The sequence below is a fragment of the Impatiens glandulifera genome, chromosome 1 (genome assembly GCF_907164915.1).
Source record: "Impatiens glandulifera chromosome 1, dImpGla2.1, whole genome shotgun sequence".
Lineage (NCBI taxonomy): Eukaryota > Viridiplantae > Streptophyta > Magnoliopsida > Ericales > Balsaminaceae > Impatiens > Impatiens glandulifera.
Genome location: NC_061862.1, coordinates 55,975,816 through 55,997,438, shown reverse-complemented (window position 1 = coordinate 55,997,438; position 21,623 = coordinate 55,975,816). Strand labels below are relative to the sequence as shown.

Below are 21,623 nucleotides of genomic sequence, written 5' to 3'. Positions count from 1 at the left end.
ATGATTAAAATCATTTCAATTCCCTCTATAAAATAGAGGATTGAACCTACATCATAAAAATGCATTTAATAATTAAGTTTTGTTAAAGTGTTTCATAAATTTGTTTCCTAGTAATTATCTAAATTTTAAGACTACATGTAATCAAATAAATTGTAAATAAATAAAATAATTAATGTTTGTTAGTTGTATAAAGTGAGATATAAAAAATTTTCCAAACAAAAGAAAAAAGAAGAGACTTAAAATTTGCCATTCTTATGCAATATCTCAAAAAATATAAAAACTCATAATTAAAAATATATTAATGGAAAAACAATAGTTGATAAAACCTTGAGGAAATATTTAATTATTTGAAACTCCTTTGCAAACATTAGAAAGATAATAGTAAACTTAGTTACATTTCAGCCATTTTCAAAATTTTACTGAAAGACTTTTTAAATATACTTTCTTGTTTTATTAATGGAAGCCTCAAAGATTAGGTACATAGTAATTGGCTGAGAGATGCATTCACGACAGAATCAATAACAATCAAATTAAATAAGATTTAATTTCGAGAGAAATTCCAAAATAAAAAATTTATTTTTTTTACATCTATACTCATTTTTTGAATTGGACTTGTCAAACAAAAATAACTTTGAAGTTGGGAAGCATACAAAATCTTAGAACCACTATTTCAAGAAGTTATGAATATTGATATAACAAGATTAAAAAATTTTTCCTAGAGATATTGTCTAACCAACTCTCATTTTTTTGATTGTACGCGCAAAACCAAATAACATAAGAGGGACAAAAGAACTACCAAAGAACTGCCAACATTTTATAAAAGTTTTTTCACTCATCCTTAATTTTCTATGTTCAATTTTTGTTTAACAAAAAAAATGAGTTGTATTTATATGAAGGAAGAAAACATTATCAATATCTTCATAAATGCAATAAATGTACATAATTTCTTGGAAATTTTCATGATTCTAGAACAGACTCTCATAATTCAGTCAAGTAAAATCATGAATGATGCAAACCATGCATTTTAAGAGAGTAAATAATTAGAATTATTTGAATTTGGAATTATTTGAATAAAATTTGAATTCTAAATTTAAAATTTTGTTTGATGAAAAAATTGATTATTTAAAATAAATAATTAAATATTTATTTTATATTTAATTTGAAAATAATAAAATAGATAAATAGATAAATATAAAATCAAAGGACTATTTAAAAATATAATCTTCATGTTTATTATAAAGTATATTTGGAATGAAAACTTTCTCAATGGTAACCAAACACAAATTATTATTATTTATTTTAATTTTGTAAACCAACATTTTAAAATTATCTTATGATCAAATGCACAACATATTACTATGTTGGATAATATTAAAAAATTATCTAACATTATGGAACACATTTTAGTTGAGCTATTTGTAAGTTTAGAGGAAATTTTAATCCATCAATTTTGTTAATATCTGACCAAAGTTTTATGTAGATAAACTTTTAAACGAGTTAAATTCTTATAACTTAAAATTTATAATGATAAAATTTTATGAGTTTATAAAAATTGTTGATTATTCGATTTTATAAAAAACAATAAAGTAAATTTATATTTATAAATTTAAATAAAATATTATTATTTATTTAAATAAATGAATTATGTAATTAATTTTGTAAATATGGTTAATTTATTTATACTTAATTATATATATAACTATATTATTTTCAAATAAACTTTTAAGTAAATAAATTCTCAATTTTATGAGTTTATAAATTATCCACAATGTTAAATGTTAGTTGAATTTATATTTTTTTGGAGGATGCTTAATTTTTAACACTAAATTAGTGAAATTATAACTAAAAAAAAGTACAAAGTATAATCATCTCAAATTAATGTAAATAATTAACCATATAAGATTTACTCATTTTCTAATTAGGTAGAATGTAAATCTTTTTTAATATAATTTATCGTTAATTTCATTTTAATTTAAGATGTCTTAAATGACTATTAAGTTTTGATCTCTTTTATATCATTTTTACATTTGAACTTAGTTAGTTAAAATGAAAACATTTTTGTTTAATAATTTATAACGTTTTTAACTAATATTATGTTGATCTAACTTAGTTAGTTAAAAAGAATATTTTTTATAATTTATAAGCATCTTTAATTTATCATTTTTTCAAAAAAACTTAACTTATTCTTAAATGCACTTAAGCATACATAAAAAAATTACAATAGAATGCAATCAAAACAAATACAAGACAAAATAATTACAAGAATACTATTGTCTTAAATATATTTATTGGTAATCAAATCTTTTATATGGAAAGTTAGATAATAAAGTAGCTTAATATGAAATATAAAGTGCCTTATTTACATATTAATCCGCTGACCAAAATCATATTCAAATAAATTTAATTTTTATGTTGAATTCTTATATACTTTTTTTAATATTAATGTATTTGAATTGATCATAATGGGATGCAAATTCCTTTAAAAAAAATAATTATTTGTTATCTTATTCATTTATATAAATTTAGAATTATTTTTACTTATATTTTTTGGAAAAATAAAAATTTTAAATATACTTTAAAATTTTAAAAAAATAGTTTGACCCATAAAATAAGGAAAAAAGGAAAAATTTTAAATAATTTTTAGGCTTTTTTTAATTTTAAATTTATTTTGGATTTTTAATTTTAAGAAATATTTATTTATAAAATATAAAAAAATATTTCATTTTTTTCAATTAATTTCAAAAAATATATTTATATTTAAATTTAATAAAACCAAAATATGTTAGATTAACCAAATAAGTTAAGTTGATAGTGCATTTTACTGCACCGCACAACTCACTACACAACACTATTGGGAAAATTGACGAAATGGCCATAAAGATCATTCTATTTGACTTTTTTACCGGCGCTTAAAATAAAATGCGTTGGTGACATTTTTTTATTTTGGACAATTTTACCCTCTCGCGAGACGTAACTCCAATTGCGTCTCGCAACCGAAACCTTATAAAATCCATTTTTTTATTTGCTGCTTCATTTTCTCTCTCTTCTTGGTCTTCTTCGAACCAAACCCTAATGGAAAAGAAGACTTTCACTTCTTTTCATCGGTGAAGAACACAGCGTCGAAGAACACAGAACAATCTTCCGAATAACTACCAACGGCGAAGAACAACGAAGAACTTCCAACGGCGAACTGCGAAGCCCCAACAGCGAAAGATAAAATTACCACTATTTTCGTTTATAGATCAATGTTTTTTTGTGTTTATTTCGTTTATAGATGATTGTTTTGTGTGTATTTCGTTTATAGAATGACATTGTTTCGTAGTGTCGCCTAATTGATTGAATGCAGGTGTTGATGGGCTCTCAAACTGGTTGCGTCACGCGGTTGCGTCTCACAGTTGTGGTTACATCACGGAGTTGACACGTGTCACAATTTATTTCAAATTTCTTGGGTTTTATTTGAAGGAGGGTTATAATTTATTTCATATTGCTCTGACTCTTCCTGCTCTCTCTCTCTCTCACCTGCCTCGACGACTCCTCATGCTCGTCTTATCGTTCATTCTTCGACTTCATCATTAATTAGGTTAGTTTTAGTCTTAGGGTTTAACTTTGTTGCGTCTTGCGAATGGTTTATGTTAGGGTTTAAGGTTGCGTCTTGCGAATGGTTTATAGTCTATGTTATGGTTTAGGGTTGCTTCTCGCGGTTGCGTCCTTCGAATGATTTATGTTAGGGTTTAGGGTTGCATCTCGTAGTTGCAGTTGCTTCTCGCGATTGACGGTTACTTCTCGTTTGTTTATATTTGTTGTAAAAGGTTTTCACCAACAATGTTATTTTTGTTTTCCCTTTTGTAGATGGCAGACTCTCGTCCTTGATTTTCCTGGTAGACTTTCTTTGAAATGTGTCCAAGCCCTAAAAAAATAGCTGAGAGGTTTGAAAAGATGGATCTTATGGAGAGGGCTCTTAATTTCCAATTTCAGTATTTATTTAAAGGAGTCCCGGAGTTGTTGTTCTCATAAACAATTCAACATCAGATGTTGCTTTAGAAGGTTAAGTCCAATTCGAATAGGATGATTTTCAACTTGAATGGGGAGGATCTGAATTTTGGTATGAAAGAGTATGCTCTAATTACAAGCCTCAACTTTGATAAATTGCCTGAATACAAAGATGAATGCCGAGGTTGTCCACCCTTAATGATAAAATATTTCAATAGGAATATGAAAATTCGAATGAACGAGATGGAATCTTGTTTTATAACATGCACCAATAAGGAAGACACATGAAAGATGGGGCTGATATGCTTGATTTTCCAGTACCTATTTTTATTTTCCCCAAGACAGATTATAAATGTCAAAATCATACATATGGTTGAAGATTTTCTCCGATTTCCATGAGGAAAGTTGTCCTTTAGAGTCACCATGAAGGGTCTTAACCAGGACATGAAACGCCACAAGTCCTTATATATGTCCAAGATGGGGACTAGAGTTACTAATAATTTTACTTATAACGTTTATGGGTTTGCACTAGCACTACAAGTGTGGACCTATGAGGTTATCCAAAGCTTTATCTCTAGATTCTCCATAAGGAAGAAGGTTGATGGCCCTTTATGCCCAAGGATACAATTGTATCAATCCAAAAGGAAGAACACCATCCAGGAGGTACATTCTGCCCTTCATAGCACTGTGTTGTCTACAATGGAAGAGTCCTCTACAGAGAATAGATTGTATAGTGGGGAAGATTTTGAACAAATTGACAATTCATTCGATGATTTGTTTGAGGGAGTTTCTAAAGGGGAGAGAAAGAGAAAGGCTGAAGCGGAATCAGATGAAGATGTTGATGAAGATAAAGAAGAAGAACCTACTATCGTCCAACCATCCAAGAGGAAGAGAAAACTTGAATATGATGTAGATCCCAACAAAGCAGTCAGCATGCATCATAGGCAACCTCCCTCTAGTCACCCTAGTCCCATTAGTCCTCCAACCGCAACTTCAGCACCTACATCATCACCGACATCTCCTATTCGATGTATATTCATGAGATGAAGAAAGATGTTGAAGAGATAAAAACAATGTCGAAGAGATGAAGGGAGATATAAGAGACATCAAAGTGAATCAACAAGACAACTTTATTCTGTTTCAAAAGATGATTCTCAATATAAGCAACTAGTTCGCCAACCATGTGACCAACCAGATGGCCATAGTAACAGCCAAACTAGATGAGAAGACCTACCAGGTAATTCGTGCAATATTAGATTAAAAATGTTATGATTGCGTCTCACAAATGCAGTTGCGTCATGCGGTTGCGTCTCGCGAATGCAGTTGCGTCATGCGGTTGCGTCTCGCGAATGACCTAAAGCTATTTTTTTCATTTTGTAAGAGAAGGAGAAGGTGGATGATGATAATTTAGATTCGAATATTGAAGCCATTTTAGAAGAGGAGGAGAAGAACATTGAAGAAGAGGAGAAGAAAGAAGAAGTGGAGAACATTGAGAAGGATCCGATGGTGAACATTGAGAACATTGAGAAGGATCCAATGGAGAACATTGAGAACATTGAGAAGGATCCGATGGAGAACATTGAGAACGTTGAGAATGATCCGATTGAGAACATTCAGAACGTTGAGAAGGATCCGATTGAGAACATTGAGAACGTTGATAAGGATCTAATTGAGAACATTGAGAATGTTGATAAGGATCCGATTGAGAAGGAGAAAGAAAAGGAGGAGGAGGTGAAGAAGGTAGTGAAGAAAAAGCTGGTAAAGAAGGCAGTGAAGAAAATGTTGGAAAAGAAGGTAGTGAAGAAAATGGATGAAAAGAATGCAACGAAGAAAATGGAGGAAAAGGAGGACGATTATATGAAACTATTCAATACTCCTCCTAAAATCATATTTATCTCGCGAAGGACAAGGAAGTCGAGGAATGATCCAGATATGACCAATCCTAATCTAAATCTACCCAAGTAAAATGATCCTATGACCGTCAATCCCCTTCTCAAATATGACGATGAACTACTGACTGAATTGGAAACATGGCTGAAAGATCCAGACACCGACAATAATAAAATTGATCTCATTAGTTTGGAAGGTGATAAGGCATTATTTCGCAGAGTGCTGAAAAGGTTTACCTAACTGTAAGATTAGGTAATTCATATTCAATGTTAGATTAATTTCACAATTATAGATTGTATTTTGAATGTTTTTCTATCGTGTAGGAAATTGATGCATGCTGCTTAATTCTGAGAATAATTATGTTTTTCTCTATATTCAAAGACATATAAGAGAAATTTCACAATTGTAGATTGTTGGCTCAGCCCTAGGTTCCTTTTTGATTATAAAGATTTTCTTAAAGATCTTGCTATTTTTGACATTGGAAACTTTATAGATTACTTATGGGGAATTGAAACAAGCTTTATGATCAGTTGGAAATTATGCGATGATATATATATATTCCTTTGAACATCAAAAACCTCCATTGGATACTTTGCGTTGTCCATCTACAAGAGTGTCGCATAGACGTATATGACTGCGATCCTGGATGCTATGTTAATCTTGATGAATTTATGCAACCAATGTGCGAAATGCTTTCGTATATATTTGATAAGGCAATGTCTGATCCTGAAAAAGTAAGATTTCCTCGGCTTTCTTTAGATGTTATGCCATACATAAGACTTCCAAAGTCACAAGTCCTCAAAGCATCTAAGAGTGGAGATTATGATGCCTTTGTACTAATGCATATGGAGTACTTGACTGCAAACCTAAGTCTAACAGAAGTGACCTCAGATGAGATGAAACTCTGGAGAGAAAAATGGGTGGTGAGGTTATTTCATCTGTAGAACTATAGGTTATTTATCAAACTTTTGTAATATGGTTGTTAATATGGTTATTGTAATGTTAATACCAAACTTTTATAATATGGTTGATGTAATGATATCAAACTTTATTGATGTAATGATATGGTTCTGAGCTTTCACAGAGAAGAAGTTGGTTGTGTCTCGGGGATGCAATTGCGTCTCGCGGGTGTAGTTGTGTCACGTAGTTGCGTCTCACGGTTGCATCTCGTGAATGCAATTGCGTCTCACGAATGCAGTTGCATCTCGCGGTTGCATATATATATACTTAATATCCAAATATAGACTTAATATCCAAATCATCTACATATATAGACTTAATATCCAAATCATCTGCATATATAGACTTAATATCCAAATCATCTATATATATATATACTTAATATTCAAATAAAGAGACATACCAACTTATAATGATAGATGATGATGATAGATGATGATTGTATTATATGTTCTACTAAAAGAATGTAAGATAATCTATTGAAATACTGAAATTTTATTATATGTTCAAATAATACAATCAATTATGTTTAGACCCTTCAACAAATAATATAATCCATCAAGTTCATTCTACAACAACCAAATTCATTCTACACAACACAAGTTCATTCTACAACAACCAAATTCATTCAACACAACAACAAGTTCTTTCTACACAACAACCAAATTCATTCTACACAACAACAAGTTCATTCTACAACAACCAAATTCATTCTACACAACAACAAGTTCATTCTACACAACAACAAGTTCATTCTACACAACACAAGTTCATTCTACAACAACCAAATTCATTCTACACAACAACAAGTTCACTCTACACAACAACAAGTTCATTATACACAACACAAGTTCATTCTACACAATACAAGTTCATTATACAACAAGTTCAAGTTCATTCTACGACAAGTTCAAGTTCATTCTACAACAAGTTCATTAATGCTCTTCTAAGTTAAAGGCTCGTACAACTGAGATGATGGCTCATGCTGCTGAGATGATGGCTCATGATGCTGAGATAATGACACATGTTTCTGAGATGATGATGTTGTTTCTCTTGCAGTAGATGGTGCAAGCATCACTGCTTTTCATGTTGCCCTATTATGTCCTAGACAACCACATGAGCTACATCGTCTCGAGACCTTACAGACCTCACCTTGGGATGTCCTACGCTTAGTTTGTGGACGCCATTTCTTAACCTTTATATGTGGTTTTAGGCACACGCATTGTTTGATAATTTCTGGAACATCCCAATTGTTTTCATCACCAACAGGATAACATGTCTCCGCATATGCATTCAACCAAGATACAGTTGTGTAATACCTATGAGAAGGAAAATAGAACGATAAAACAATTGGTTAAATAGATTGAATTTTTTAGTCGAATAATACCTTGAGAATAAGTCATAAGAAACCACATTCCGGTGACGGGCAACAGTCAGTGCATGCGTACAAGGAAGACCGAAGACTTCAAATACCCTACAAGTACAGTCCTTGTCTTTCAAATTGACTTTAAAATGAGACTCATTGTCATGCAGATATAACTCGAATCGGTTAAGCGATGATATGGTATGAAATTTGGCCTTCTCAAAACCCTCACGTAATAACTTTTTATAAGTTGGAGATAAAAGTTCTTGGTGGTTGGACGCTTTTTCTCTTCTATCATTAAACCAATGTTGTATTGTGAATCTTAAATACTCAGTCATTGCTGAAATGAGATACTTTTTGGTTTCCCTTCTCTGACTTTTAAAACTGTCAGCATAATTACTTGTGAGTTGATTGTATCGCTTACCGGGAAAAAATGCTCTACTCCATCTTGGAACCCAATTTCTTCCAAATAAGCAACAATCCTTTGATCTTAACCGTGATCTTATCAAAAAACCGATTAGAGTGGAGGATAGTGTACGCACAAGAAGCCAAATCAAATTTCATATGACATTTATCAGTTTTGAATTTGGCCATAATATTCATCTTTATGTGATATGTGCACGCACCGTGGTCTGCTTCTGGAAAAACAACACATAAGACATTAGCGATGCTTGGGTGTCTATCGGATATGAAGACGAGATCATCAACTAATCAAATTTCTTCTCTCAGTTTTTGCATAAAATAAGTCCAGGAATTATTATTCTCTGAATCAACAACTCCGAATGCGACAAGATATAGTTGCTCATTCGCATCTAATGCAATAGCCACCAATAGTTGACCTCCCACCTTGTGCTTAAGAAAACTGGCATCAACGCACAATACAGTACGACAAAAGGATTTGAAACCCCTAATTGAGAGGCCTAAGGACATGAACATATACTTGAAGTGACCGAGCTCGTCTATCTGAATGTATATTATGGTTCCAGGATTATTCTTCTCCAATATGTAAATGTATGTTGACAATTTTCCATATGAATCCTCTACCGTTCCTTGCACCGCCATTAAAGCTCGTTCCCTTGCCCTCCAAGCCTTATTATAAGTAAAAATATCTCTTAAGTTGATTGCATTTCTTCAATTATTTTCTTAGGCAAGTGGTTATGGTGATGGTTCATGTACTTTTTCTTCATGCACTGCCTAATAACCCATGCTGGTGTTTGTATTTTTTTCTAATTACCTTTCACAGCACGCAATCTCCACTTGCATGTCTCATCCAAACATTTTACATACCAAAGATGTTTTTGTGACTTCACCCCCTTTGAATTCAAAATGATTAGTCATCGCATATTTATATAGCCTCAGTTGAAGTTCTTTTTTATTATCAAACAACGCACCGACTTCCAATACAGTTTCATCAGTTAATGCCATCGCAAATGAGGGGTCTGTCGGTGATAGGTCCTTCGGGTCTGTCGATGGTGTAGCCATTGATGCTCTTGCACTAGATGGTGTACCCATTGATGCTCTTGTACTAGATGGTGTACCCATTGATGCTCTTGCACTAGATGGTGTAGGTATTGATGATCGGTGCGGCATGCGTGCAATTGATGGTGCGGCACTAGTAGTAGTTTGCAAGTCATTAACCCGTTCATAATTAAAGTCACTAACCCGTTCATAATTAATCAGTTCAGTTTGAGCTCGTTCATCTTCTCCTCATCCTCCTTCATTTTTACTTTTAAATACAATCTGTTGAGGAACAACTCCAGGTATAGTTTTTTGAGTAAGTAATGGTAGTACACTATCTTAACTTGGATAATTCTCTACTATAGAGACACACAGTAGTGATGAAGTGCGACCCGAAATCAACCGTGATAAATAGGTGCCCAAATTATCATCTTCATCAATAACAACAGGGGGAAGTTTTGGCGGAACATCATAAATGACTTCAATCACTAAATCATATGTAGACTTTTGCACGTTAATTTTCTGATATATGATATCAACTAATTCGACAAATGTAGTATAATGGGGTATATCCAAAGTTTTGTATGATTTTGTACAGAAAGACCTAACACCATCAGCTGCAATTTTCCACTCTCCATTATACACAACAAATACTTCAGCAAATACTTCAGCTGCAATTGAAAACAATAATACTATCAATCGCAAGACGCAACTGTACCATTGAAATTCAAGTATTAACTACAAATGGTCTGGTGGCGAGACGCAACCGCATTCGCGAGACGCACCCGGAATCCACCGCAACAGAGTCATTTATATCAATCAATCCATAAACCCTAAACCTAACAAACAATGCGTTCAAAGAAAGAAATAAACAACAAGTGAAGGAGAAAGGAAACATACTAGTACCGGACATCATGGTTGCCTGCCTTCATTGGGATTCCGATGTCCTTTGTTGGGATTCCGTCGTCGGGGTCCGTCTTCTTCTTAGAGAGAAGGAGGAGAAGGTAGAAGACCGTGAAGAGAGAGAATAGGGAAGAAAGAAAATAAAATAAAATGGGAAGAAATGGATTTATTTAATTATATAGTAAGGGCATTTTGGACTTTTCACAATTCACCCAGTTGCGTCTCGCAACGGGGGCATTTTCGTCCAAAAAAGTGTCACCAGCACATTTAATTTTATGCGTTGAAACTTATATCCAATAAGATTATCTTTGGTGTCATTTCGTCAAATTTCCCCACTATTGTGCAATTTGGACTGCCATGACACGGCTCCCCATGCAAAAGTAAACACATAACCCGAAGTGGATTTTCTGTGATCTAGATCTCCAGCCATATCAGCATCTGTGTAACCTTCTAATACAGCCCCACCATTTCTAAAACTCAAACACAAATTGGAAGTGCCTCATAGATATTTAAGAATCTACTTCACTGCTTCCCAATGTTGTTTTCCTGGATTAGAGAGGAACCTACTTACCACACTGACTACATGCACTATATCTGGCCTAGTATAAACCATTGCATACTTTAAACTCCCTACAGTTGAGGAGTATGGTACACTTGACATTTCATCATTTTCTTTCTCTGTTGATGAACACATCTTCTTGCTCAATTTAAAATGGCTAGGAAGTGGACAACTTACTTCTTTTTTTCCTTGCATGTTAAATCTTTCAAGCACCCTTTCAATGTACTTCTCTCGTGACAACGAAAGTCTCTTAGCCTTTCTGTCACGAGTAATCTGTATTCCCAATATCTGACGTGCTTGGCCCATATCCTTCATATCAAATGTCTTGGACATCTCCTTCTTCAACATTGCTATTTTCTCAGCATCATGTCCTACAATCAACATATCATCAACATAAAGTAAAAGGATCAGAAACTTTCCATTAGAAAATCTTTTGAAGTAACACACGGATCTGCCTTGGTTCTCTGGTACCCATGACTCATCATAAAAGAGTCAAATTTCTTGTACCACTGTCTTGGAGCTTGTTTTAAACCGTATAGACTCTTCTTCAATTTGCAAACCATGTTCTCCTTTTCTTTCATTTCAAAACCCTCTGGTTGCACCATGTAGATCTCTTCTTCCAAGTTACCATGAAGAAATGTAGTTTTTATATCAAGTTGCTCAAGCTCAAGGTCTAAGTTAGCTACTAGACCTAACACTGTACGAATGGAAGTCATCTTTACCACTGGTGAGAAAATCTCCTCAAAGTCGATGCCTTGTTTCTGTCCAAAACCCTTTACAACAAGTCGAGCGTTGTACTTCATAATTTCTCCATTTTCATCTCTCTTTATCTTGAACACCCATTTGTTTCTCAATGCCTTTACGCCCTTAGGAAGTTCCACCAGCTCATATGTGCCTATTTCTTGCAATGACTTCATCTCTTCTTTCATTGCATTCTGCCACTTAACTTTGTCTTTATGAACTTGTGCCTCCTTAAAACATTTTGGCTCTCCTTATTCTGTCAATAGAATATACTTTGAAGAAGGGTACCTTTTAGAAGGTTGGTGCTCTCTCTCAGACCTTCTTAATAGGGGCTCTTCTAGCTCCTCTTGATGATGTTTCTCCCCATGTTCAGAAACATCATAAATAGTGTCATCATCATTACTACCATTAATGTCAGAGGTTTCCTTAATGGCTTCTTCATTATGTTCATATTAATCTGTTACTATTGATTGTACATCTGAAGGAATTGGTATGAGTTTTATGGACTCATCAACTCTCTCTGACTTCTCAATGATTTCTAGATTTATCCCATTCTGACCCTCGAAGAACACAACATCTTTGCATTTAACAATTCTCTTCTTTTATGGGTCCCATAATCTGTACACAAATTCCTCATTTCCATACCCAAGGAAAATACGTGGAATTGCTTTATCATCCAACTTGGATCTTTGCTCCTTTGAAATATGCACATATGTTTTGCATCCAAACACCCTTAGATTCGAGCATAAAATATTCTTCTTAGACCATACTCTTTCTGGTATTTCAAACTTCAATGGAACAGAGGGTGACCTATTTATGAGATAGCAAGTTGTGCGAACTGCTTCTGCCCAAAACTGTTCTGGCAACTTTGTCATCTTCAGCATGCATCTCACCTTTTCTAAAATGGTGCGATTCATTCTCTCAGCCACACCATTGTGTTGTGGAGTTCCAAGCACTGTTTTCTCATGTCAAATTCCATATTTTACACAATATGCTTTAAACTCCTTGGAAATATACTCTCTCCCGTTATCAGAGCGAAGACATTTCAGCTTATTGTCTGTCTCTCTTTCTACCATGACATGGAACTCTTGAAAGTAATTAAATATCTGGTCTTTCGTTCTCATGAAAGAAACCTACACCTTTCTAGATGCATCATCAATAAATGTTAAAAGTATCGATTGCCACTCAATGACTCCTCCCAAAAGGACCACACATATCAGAATAAACCAAGTCCAATACATTATGTTTCCTTTCTGATGTTTGACTAAAAGAGACTCTGTGTTGCTTACCATATGGGCAGTGGTCGCATAGATCCAGAACCTCATCTTTAGTTGAGGGGATGTGAAGCTTCCTTACCAGAATTCGTAACCCTTTCTCACTCATGTGGCCGAGACGTTGATGCCACAAATTTAAAGAGCTTTCAGCTTGTACTGCATTTAAATCATTCTTGAGTATCTTCACATGGGTTCGGTATAAGGAGTTCCATGACTTCCCTTTTACTATAATCATTGATCCCTTATTGAGCTTCCATTCTCCACTACCAAGATAATGCTTGAATTCATCTTTGTCCAATGCATCACCTGATATCAAGTTTAGACGCAAATCAGGAATATGTCGCACATCTTTAAGTGTTAACTGATATCCCATCTCTGTCTGCAAACAAATATTACCAATACCCACAATGCTTGAGTGACTAGTATTACCCATCTTCATTGTACCAAGATCTCCAGCCTTGTAAGTCGTGAAGAACTCTCTATTTGGTGTACCATGATAGCAAGAACCTGTATCAACTATCCACTCAACTCCTTGGTGACCTTCTACATGTAGATATTGTTCTTTTTTACAAGAAAGAATCACTACATCATCTACAATTACTGTGGCTGTGGTATTTCTGTTTTCATCATCTTTCTTCTGATTTTTGTCTTCATTCTGAAATCTTTTCTAGGCTCTACAATTTTTATTTATGTGACCTTCTTTACCACAGTGATAACATTGTCTTCCCTTAGATTTTGATCTGCCTCTGGACTTGCTATGGCCTCTTAATTGTTGTCGGTATTCAGCTCTTCCCTTGTTCTCTATGACAAGGGCTTAAGCACTATTTGTATTAGTTGACTTCCTTCTTGTCTCCGCATTGAACAAGATGCTAGTAACTATACTCATAGTAAGAACACCATTCAGAGCTGCATTACTGATTGTCACAACCAATGTCTCCCAACTATCGGGCAATGATCCCAAGAACAATAAGGCGTGCAACTCATCTTCTAAGATCATCTCCATCATTGAGAATTGATTAATAAAGCTCTAGAAATCATTTAAATGCTCAACAACACCTGTACCTTTTCTGAATTTCAGATTTACTAACTTTCGAATCAAAAACGCTTTGTTACCTGTTGGTTCCTGCTCATACAATGACTCCGGCTTCTTCCACAACTCATGTGCACTCTTCTCACTTGCTACATGGTGGTACACGTTATCATCAAGCCACCGTCTGATTGTGCCAACTACTTTCCTGTTCAATTTTGTCCAATTACCGTCAGACATATCTTTTGGTTTCGCACTATCTCCTTCAACCGACTCATACAAGTCTTTACAATAAAGGATATCCTCCATCTTGGATTTCCAAATCTGCCAGTTATTATTTGTCAACCTGGTCATTTTGTTATTGCCTTCCATCTCAACCTACACAGGGTACCACTTGTTGGGAATTTTGAAATGAAGATTACTTTTATACTGTAATATAGCAATGTGAGATGGGTAAATGCACAGGTTATCCAAGTATAAAACAGAAGATTAAGCACAGAACAAACAACACCAGATTTACGTGGAAAACCCTCTCAACCTGGAGGGTATAAAACTACGGGGCCAACAAGCAAATTTCACTATAAACAAGAAACAAATACAAATGTTCTTCTCAACTTTAAACCCAAAGTTGAGGTATACAAACAGAGAAAACCAATTTCATTTATACTTAAGTTAGTCTAGATATAAGACAACAAGAGATTGGAACCTGAAGGTGAAATGTAAGAGATTTACTTCTCCTTCTCTTCTTTTTCCTCTGTTTCTTCTCCTCTGTTTCTTCTCTTCTTTGCAAAATGTCTTCTCTCTCTAGAAGTGATAGAATGAGCAACATTCTTAGGTTTTGCTCATTTAATTAACTGCCTGGATGGACCTAAAAGTCCCAACACTTTGGCCAACATTCTAGCTTTTAGCCTTTCAAATGACCTGTCTAGCTTGTGTCTAAAATGAGTCTTCTGAGGAAGACGATCAAGACACATCTCCAAACTTAGTTATGATGATGAAGAATGAAAAATCTTTGTGGAGTAAGTCAGGTCTGAAATATTCGGATGGTGGAATGTGTTCCACAAAAAGAATGCTTTTAGACTGATAGATTCTCTTTTGAGAGAATAAAGATAGTTCTTCATTTCAGAAAAGAAAACTCAATTATAAAATACAGTCCTTTATTCGCTGCAATTAAACCTTTTAGTTTAACACAAACTAATATTAGCTAAGTTTTTTCATTTGTTTCGATTAAACATTCAAATCAGTTGTTTTTATAAGGTTAATTAACTAACTATGTATAACAAAATTAAGAAACAATAAAATTAATTCAATTTAAGTTCATTAAGTACGTTAAAAAAAGTAATTAAAGAAGAAAGCCAAATCATTTTTAAAATTAACTTAAGATTGAACTGAAATAAATTAATTTATAATAATAAGACATTTTTGAAATATAACATCACAATAATCATAAATCATGCAATCCCATTAAATAATTCTTGATTAATTAATCAAAAGAATTATTAATTAAAATTATTATTATAAACTATAAAGTTGATTATTAACTAAAAAGACATTAACAGATATCAAATTATCCAAAATTAAATACTAAATATCTAAATTGTCATTAGTCAATAAGAAACAGTAAGATTTACATTGTTAAATATATATGGTGACATCACTTATAGATAAGACCTTATTTATAAGAAAGAGTAATGATTAAAATCATTTCAATTCTCTCTATAAAATAAAGGATTGAACCTACATCATAAAAATGCATTTAATAATTAAGTTTTGTTAAAGGTATTTCATAAATTTAGTTACACTCCAATTATCGGAGGAATTATTAAATATATTATAAATATGATGATATCCTAATCTTTTATTTATTTTTTTGTTTAATTCATTATTTGCATTTTTGATAGGATCGGTGACACCAATAAAGATAAAGACACATCTCCAAACTTAGTTACGATGATAAGGAATGAAGAATGAAGAATCTTTGTGGAGTAAGCCAGATCTGAAAAGAATGAAGAATCTTGTGGAGTAAGCCAGATCTGAAATTTCCGGTATTGTGAATGTGTTCCACAAAAATAATGCTTTTAGACTGATAGATACTCTTTTGAGAGAATAAAGATAGTTCTTCATTTCAGAAAAAAAAACTTAATTATAAAATACAGTTCTTTATCTACTAGAAATACAAGAAGTAAATTCTAATTTATGTAGATAAATATTGGAGCAACTTCTACAATGGTACTATGTTGCTTTTGCAGTTCATCATCTGATACCTATACTCACGCAGCTTCAAACTTGTATGCTTCTAGTAATCTTGAGCAGACCATTCAACAAATAGTTGATATGGGGGGTGACAACCGGGATAAGGAAACTGTCACTCGAGCTCTTCGAGCTGCTTACGACAATCCTGAGCGAGCTGTAGATTACTTATATTCAGTATGCCCTTGAACTTGTTAATTTTAGTTTCTTTTGGCATGTGAGATATTGATATATCTATTAACATTGTAGGGAATTCCAGAAACAACAGAAGTTGCAGTCCCTGTGCCTCACTTTCCTACAAGTCAGGTTGCCTTGGAAGGGACTGGAATGGGCACAGTTTCTAATGCTTCTTCAATCGGAGCACCCAATTCATCTCCACTGAACTTGTTTCCGCATGTAGCATTCTCAGTTTCTTCCTTTGTCCTCTATATATTGTTTCTGTTTATTTCATGGTTAAGATGTAACAGGAAGCAGTTTCTTCCTTTGTCCTCTATATATTGTTTCTGTTTATTGTCCTCTATATATTGTTTTTGTTTATCGACAAAGTTAAAACTGAAAGTTTTTTTTTCGTTTGGTATAAGATTAGTTCTACATCATGATTATTTTGGATCAGCCAAATTATAGTGGGAGTTTTATTGCTTCTTTTGATATATAAATCATTTTCTAGATCATGATCCAAATAATAGTGATTTTTTTTCCTCATTTGATATAGAAATTTTTTTCTTTCAGTCATCTAATGAGACTTTAAAAACTTATAAAAATGAAGATCATTTAAGCAGGGTCCCTGCTGTGATGCTGGCACAATTTATTTTTAATGGGTTCTTTGTGAATTTGGCTTTCATTTCCAAGCATTACGCACTATGGTTCAATCAAATCCACAAATTTTACAGGTGTGTTTTTGATAATCTGCTTTGCAAAAATGCTTATTTGGATGGGTTTTGGGGTTGGTAGATCATATCTTCTTTCTGTTTGCAGCCCATGCTTCAACTGTTAAGACTAATACAAGAGCATCACACAGAGTTTCTTCAACTGCTTAATGAGCCTAGCGACGTTTCTGAAGGGTCTGTATATTATGACTAACGCTACAATTGAATTTGATATGTGCATTCCTTTTTGTAGCTTACTGCAAATGATCAATAGGGGAAAATCTCATAGTTATTTATGTAACCAAAGATCAGTGAACTCAATAACTGTATGTGTCTGGATTTGGATATAAATTCTCAGCGATATGCTCGACCATGCCGATCAGGAAATGCCTCATTCTATCAGTGTCACACCAGTAGAGCAGGAAGCAATTGCACGTGTATGGATAATTTATTTTCTCTTTAATCTCTTGATTCATTTTTTTCACAAATCTGTCGTGTTGTACTATTGAGGTGGTCAATTATTATGACAAATCTTGAGATATTCTATATCATAATAATTGTTGTTACAACTTTAACAATAAATGGATCAGGATTATTTGAGATAATTTGAATGTTTTAAAGTGATTTGCATCTAAGCATTCAAATTGTCTCACGTCTACACTTACATTTCTAAACATTCAAGTTTTAAGTTTTAAATTTGTTAAACTTGCATGCCATTTATTTGACATTTGAGTTTTCAAATTATCTCAAGGTTAATAGTTTCACTTGCAGTAAATGTATAAAATAATCTTGGAAATGTTTCATGATCCTAGAACTGACCTTCATAATTCAGTCAGCTAAAACATGAATGCACACACAACATACATTTTAAGAGAATCAAATTAATAAAATTATTTGAATTTGGGGTTATATTTGAATTATAAATTTAAATTTTGTTTGATTAAAAAATTGATTATTTAAAATGAATGATTAAATATTTATTTAATATTTGATAAAATAAATAAAATACAATAGATTTATAGAAAATCTTCCCTGGGACTATTTAAAAAGAAATAGATAGATAATATGATAAAATAAATTAAATTTAAATCATTCGCACATTTATTATATGATAAAATTTGGAATGAAAACTTTATCAATAATAACCAAAACAACTGGTTAATTTTAATTTTGTAAGCCATTTTTTTAAATTATCCAATAAAGTGCACAAACATCTTTTCTTGTAACTTGTGTTATTTGTAAGTTGAACACATTTTGAGCATTACTTCTGTTAATATTTTGAATTAAAAAGTTTGATTTAAATAAACTTTTAAATTATTTAAATTTTTATATTTATAAAGATAAAATTTTACAAATTTATAAATAATTATTATAAGATTTAGAAAATAAAGTGAATTTACATTTATAAATTTTAAAAAATATATTATAATTATTTATTTGAATAAATGAATTAGGTTATTGATTTTATAAATATGATTAGTTTATTTATTATTATTTTAATTAATTTATACTTAATTATATATATATATATAATAATATATAACTAATATTTATTAATTATTTCATTCTTTCTTTAAAGTATACACTGTTTCATGTTCATAAATAATTATTGAAGTGATAACTGAAAAATAAAATACAAAAATTATTAATATAAATAAATCATAATGACATACAAAAATTATTAATATAAATAAATCATATTGACATACAAAAATTATTAATATAAATAAATCATAATGGCATAAAGGTACGTATATGAATATTTGAGGATCCTAAAAGGAGGGTCATCTCAAAAATAACTAACCTAACTTAGATTTTACAAAAATAATTTTTTTAAATAATTTTGACCATTTTACTTTTACTATTTTTTTTCTCTTTTCCCCCTCATTTTCTCCTTTCTTCTTTCTCTCTTCTCCTCCGGTCGTTGCTCTCCCTTCCCTACTTCCCTCCCCTCCACAAATTTCCTACTCCTAACGATCGCCAAGCAACGCCGAAGGACGCTTACCCGCGAGCCCCGACTCTAGCAGCTCGCTGGACCACGAGACCACGCATGCAACTGTAGCAGCTCGCCGGACCACGAGACCACGCATGCAACTGTAGTAAGGCGACTGTAGCAACTGATACAAAAGATGAGTTACACAAGTCAAGTGGAGGACCATGATGTCGAATAGGTCACTTCACTAGAAGGCAATGCAACAGTCGAGGTAAAAGTTAGTTTGCGTCCGGCGCAAGATGAAGGTAAAATATAGTTTGCGTCGACATAATTTAAAACAAAGTAGTTGTAGTACTTATTCATGTATGTCATATAAGTGACCTAGATTCTAAGCAACTGTTTTATTTTTTTTACATTGTGTCGTAATGTAAAACAAAACAATTGAACCCTAGTCTACAACTACATTGTTATAAATTGCGTGGACGCAAACTATACATTGCGTAGTCAATTTGTGTATGTGGTGAGGAATAGAATCAAATTGAGCCCTGAAAATGCTATCTTCATTTTTTTTAAGAATATTCTATCACCCACAAGTCAGTTACAAACTTGCGATTGATAACTGCTATAATGAGTTATATTGAATCTCTAAATAGGTTATTGTTGAATTATTGTATTGTGTTGCAGCTGCTATGATGTCTGTGTTGGGGAAAACCCTGACAGAACCACAAAAGAAGAAAATACAAACTGAAAGAACACACTAACAGAATTTGATAACGGAGTTCGGCCAAAATGTTGCCTACGTCTCCGAGCACTAACGCTATCAATTAATAAGGAAGAAGAGATACAAATTTGGGTGCAATAAACCAAAGAGGGGAGAGTTTCTTTTATACACTAAGAAACTTCCCCAACTCCAATCATCTTCCGATGTGGGATTTATGCTAATTGTGAATATAGTTTCTTTTATATACTAAGAAACTTCTTTCACTCCCATTATCTTCCGATGTGGGATTCTAATTGTGCCAAAAACAACAAATCTCCACCTTGGCACAATATCCAAATACTAATCTTCAATATTAAAAAAATAAACCTTCAGTGCTTCCAATTGGCGCTCTTCAGCGCCTACTCAAACGCGGAATGTGTTTACCAAATCTAAACAATTAGATTTGGTTTTCCCCATGTCTTTGATCTCGAACTCTCTACCCAATTGAGCCTTCAATTTGTCAACTTCATATTGGCTCTTTGATGCTATCAACATATCATCATCGTAAAAGAGTAAATAGATATAAGACTCATCTTGCAGTTTGCGCAAATACACACATGAACTGAATCTGCTTCTTGTGTACTTGTGCTTCATCATAAACTTGTGAAGTCGCTTGTACCATTGTCTCGACGATTGCTTCAACTTGTACAATGATCTGTTCAACTTCCAAACCCAATTTTCTTTATCAGCAACTTTGAATCCATCTGGTTGATAAATGTAGATTTCCTCATTCAAATGACCGTATATGTCTGCGATCTTCACATCTGGTTGAGCTAGCTCCAAATTCATCTGCGCTACCAAGGCCAACATAATTCTAATGGAAGAGTGTTTAACAACAGGAGAAAGTACCTCATTATAATCACCTCCTTCCTTCTGAGCGTAGTCTTTAACTACCAATTTTTCCTTGTAGCGAACATCAAAATTTTCAGGAAATCCTTCTTTCTTAGCAAAGATCCATTTACAACCAATAGCCTTCTTCTCTTTTCGTAGATGCCTCAACTTGCATGTCTCATTCTTCTGAATAGATTGCAATTCATCTTCCATAACACCTCTCCTTTTTCCATTTTCAGTACTTCGACTGACATCTGAAAAAGTAGATGGAACATCATCTACGACTAGAAGTGCATAGGCCGCCATGTCAACAAACCGACCTGGTTTTTGAATAACTCGTCTTGGCCTATTCACAGCAATTGATTCACTTTGTTCTGAAGGTTCTTGGGTCAGAACCTCTTCCACATTTAACTCTTCATCTGTCGTCGGAGAGTCACTTCTAGTTGGGCTTATCTTTATCTGCTCAAATTCCACCTGTTGCGGAGTACAATCATTCTTGTCTGGTGTTACCTTATTCAACATTGAATAATCATCAAAAGTAACATCTCTTCTGATAATGGTTTTCTTTGCATCCAAACACCAGAGGCGATACTCTTTAACTCCTGTAGTAAATCCCATAAAAAGAGCTTTTTTTCCTCGTGGATCCAAATTTGATTCAACTCCATGATAATATGCAATAGAACCAAAAATATGCAAACAATCATAATCAGTTGCAGGTTTCCAGACCATACCTCTAATGGAGTCTTGCCACCAAGTGCAGATGATGGTAGGCGATTTACCAAATGTTGAGCGTATGACACAGCTTCTGCCCAAAATTT

General features: G+C 33.1%; 2 protein-coding genes across 2 annotated transcripts; both read left to right on the top strand.

Annotated features, from left to right (window-relative positions):
- The first annotated feature begins 5,493 nt into the window (after positions 1-5,493).
- On the top strand, positions 5,494-5,955 carry LOC124928645 (ring-infected erythrocyte surface antigen-like). Its single transcript, XM_047468887.1, has one exon. It carries the CDS (start codon positions 5,494-5,496, stop codon positions 5,953-5,955), a length of 462 nt encoding a protein of 153 aa, XP_047324843.1.
- A 10,170-nt stretch (positions 5,956-16,125) lies between these two features.
- LOC124928636 (ubiquitin receptor RAD23b-like) lies at positions 16,126-19,907 on the top strand. Its single transcript, XM_047468875.1, has 7 exons — positions 16,126-16,187; positions 16,415-16,592; positions 16,665-16,811; positions 17,231-17,305; positions 17,391-17,476; positions 17,640-17,718; positions 19,899-19,907. The coding sequence occupies exons 1-7, from the start codon at positions 16,126-16,128 to the stop codon at positions 19,905-19,907; spliced, it is 636 nt and encodes a 211-aa protein (XP_047324831.1).
- The last annotated feature ends 1,716 nt before the right edge of the window (positions 19,908-21,623 follow it).

Coding starts and splice junctions, on each gene's coding strand:
- LOC124928636 (XM_047468875.1), top strand. CDS start 16,126: ATGAAGAATGAAGAATCTTTGTGGAGTAAGCCAGATCTGAAAAGAATG. Junction 16,188..16,414: donor AGAATGAAGAATCTTGTGGA/GTAAGCCAGATC, acceptor TTGCTTTTGCAG/TTCATCATCTGATACCTATA. Junction 17,306..17,390: donor CAAATCCACAAATTTTACAG/GTGTGTTTTTGA, acceptor TTCTGTTTGCAG/CCCATGCTTCAACTGTTAAG.
- LOC124928645 (XM_047468887.1), top strand. CDS start 5,494: ATGGTGAACATTGAGAACATTGAGAAGGATCCAATGGAGAACATTGAG.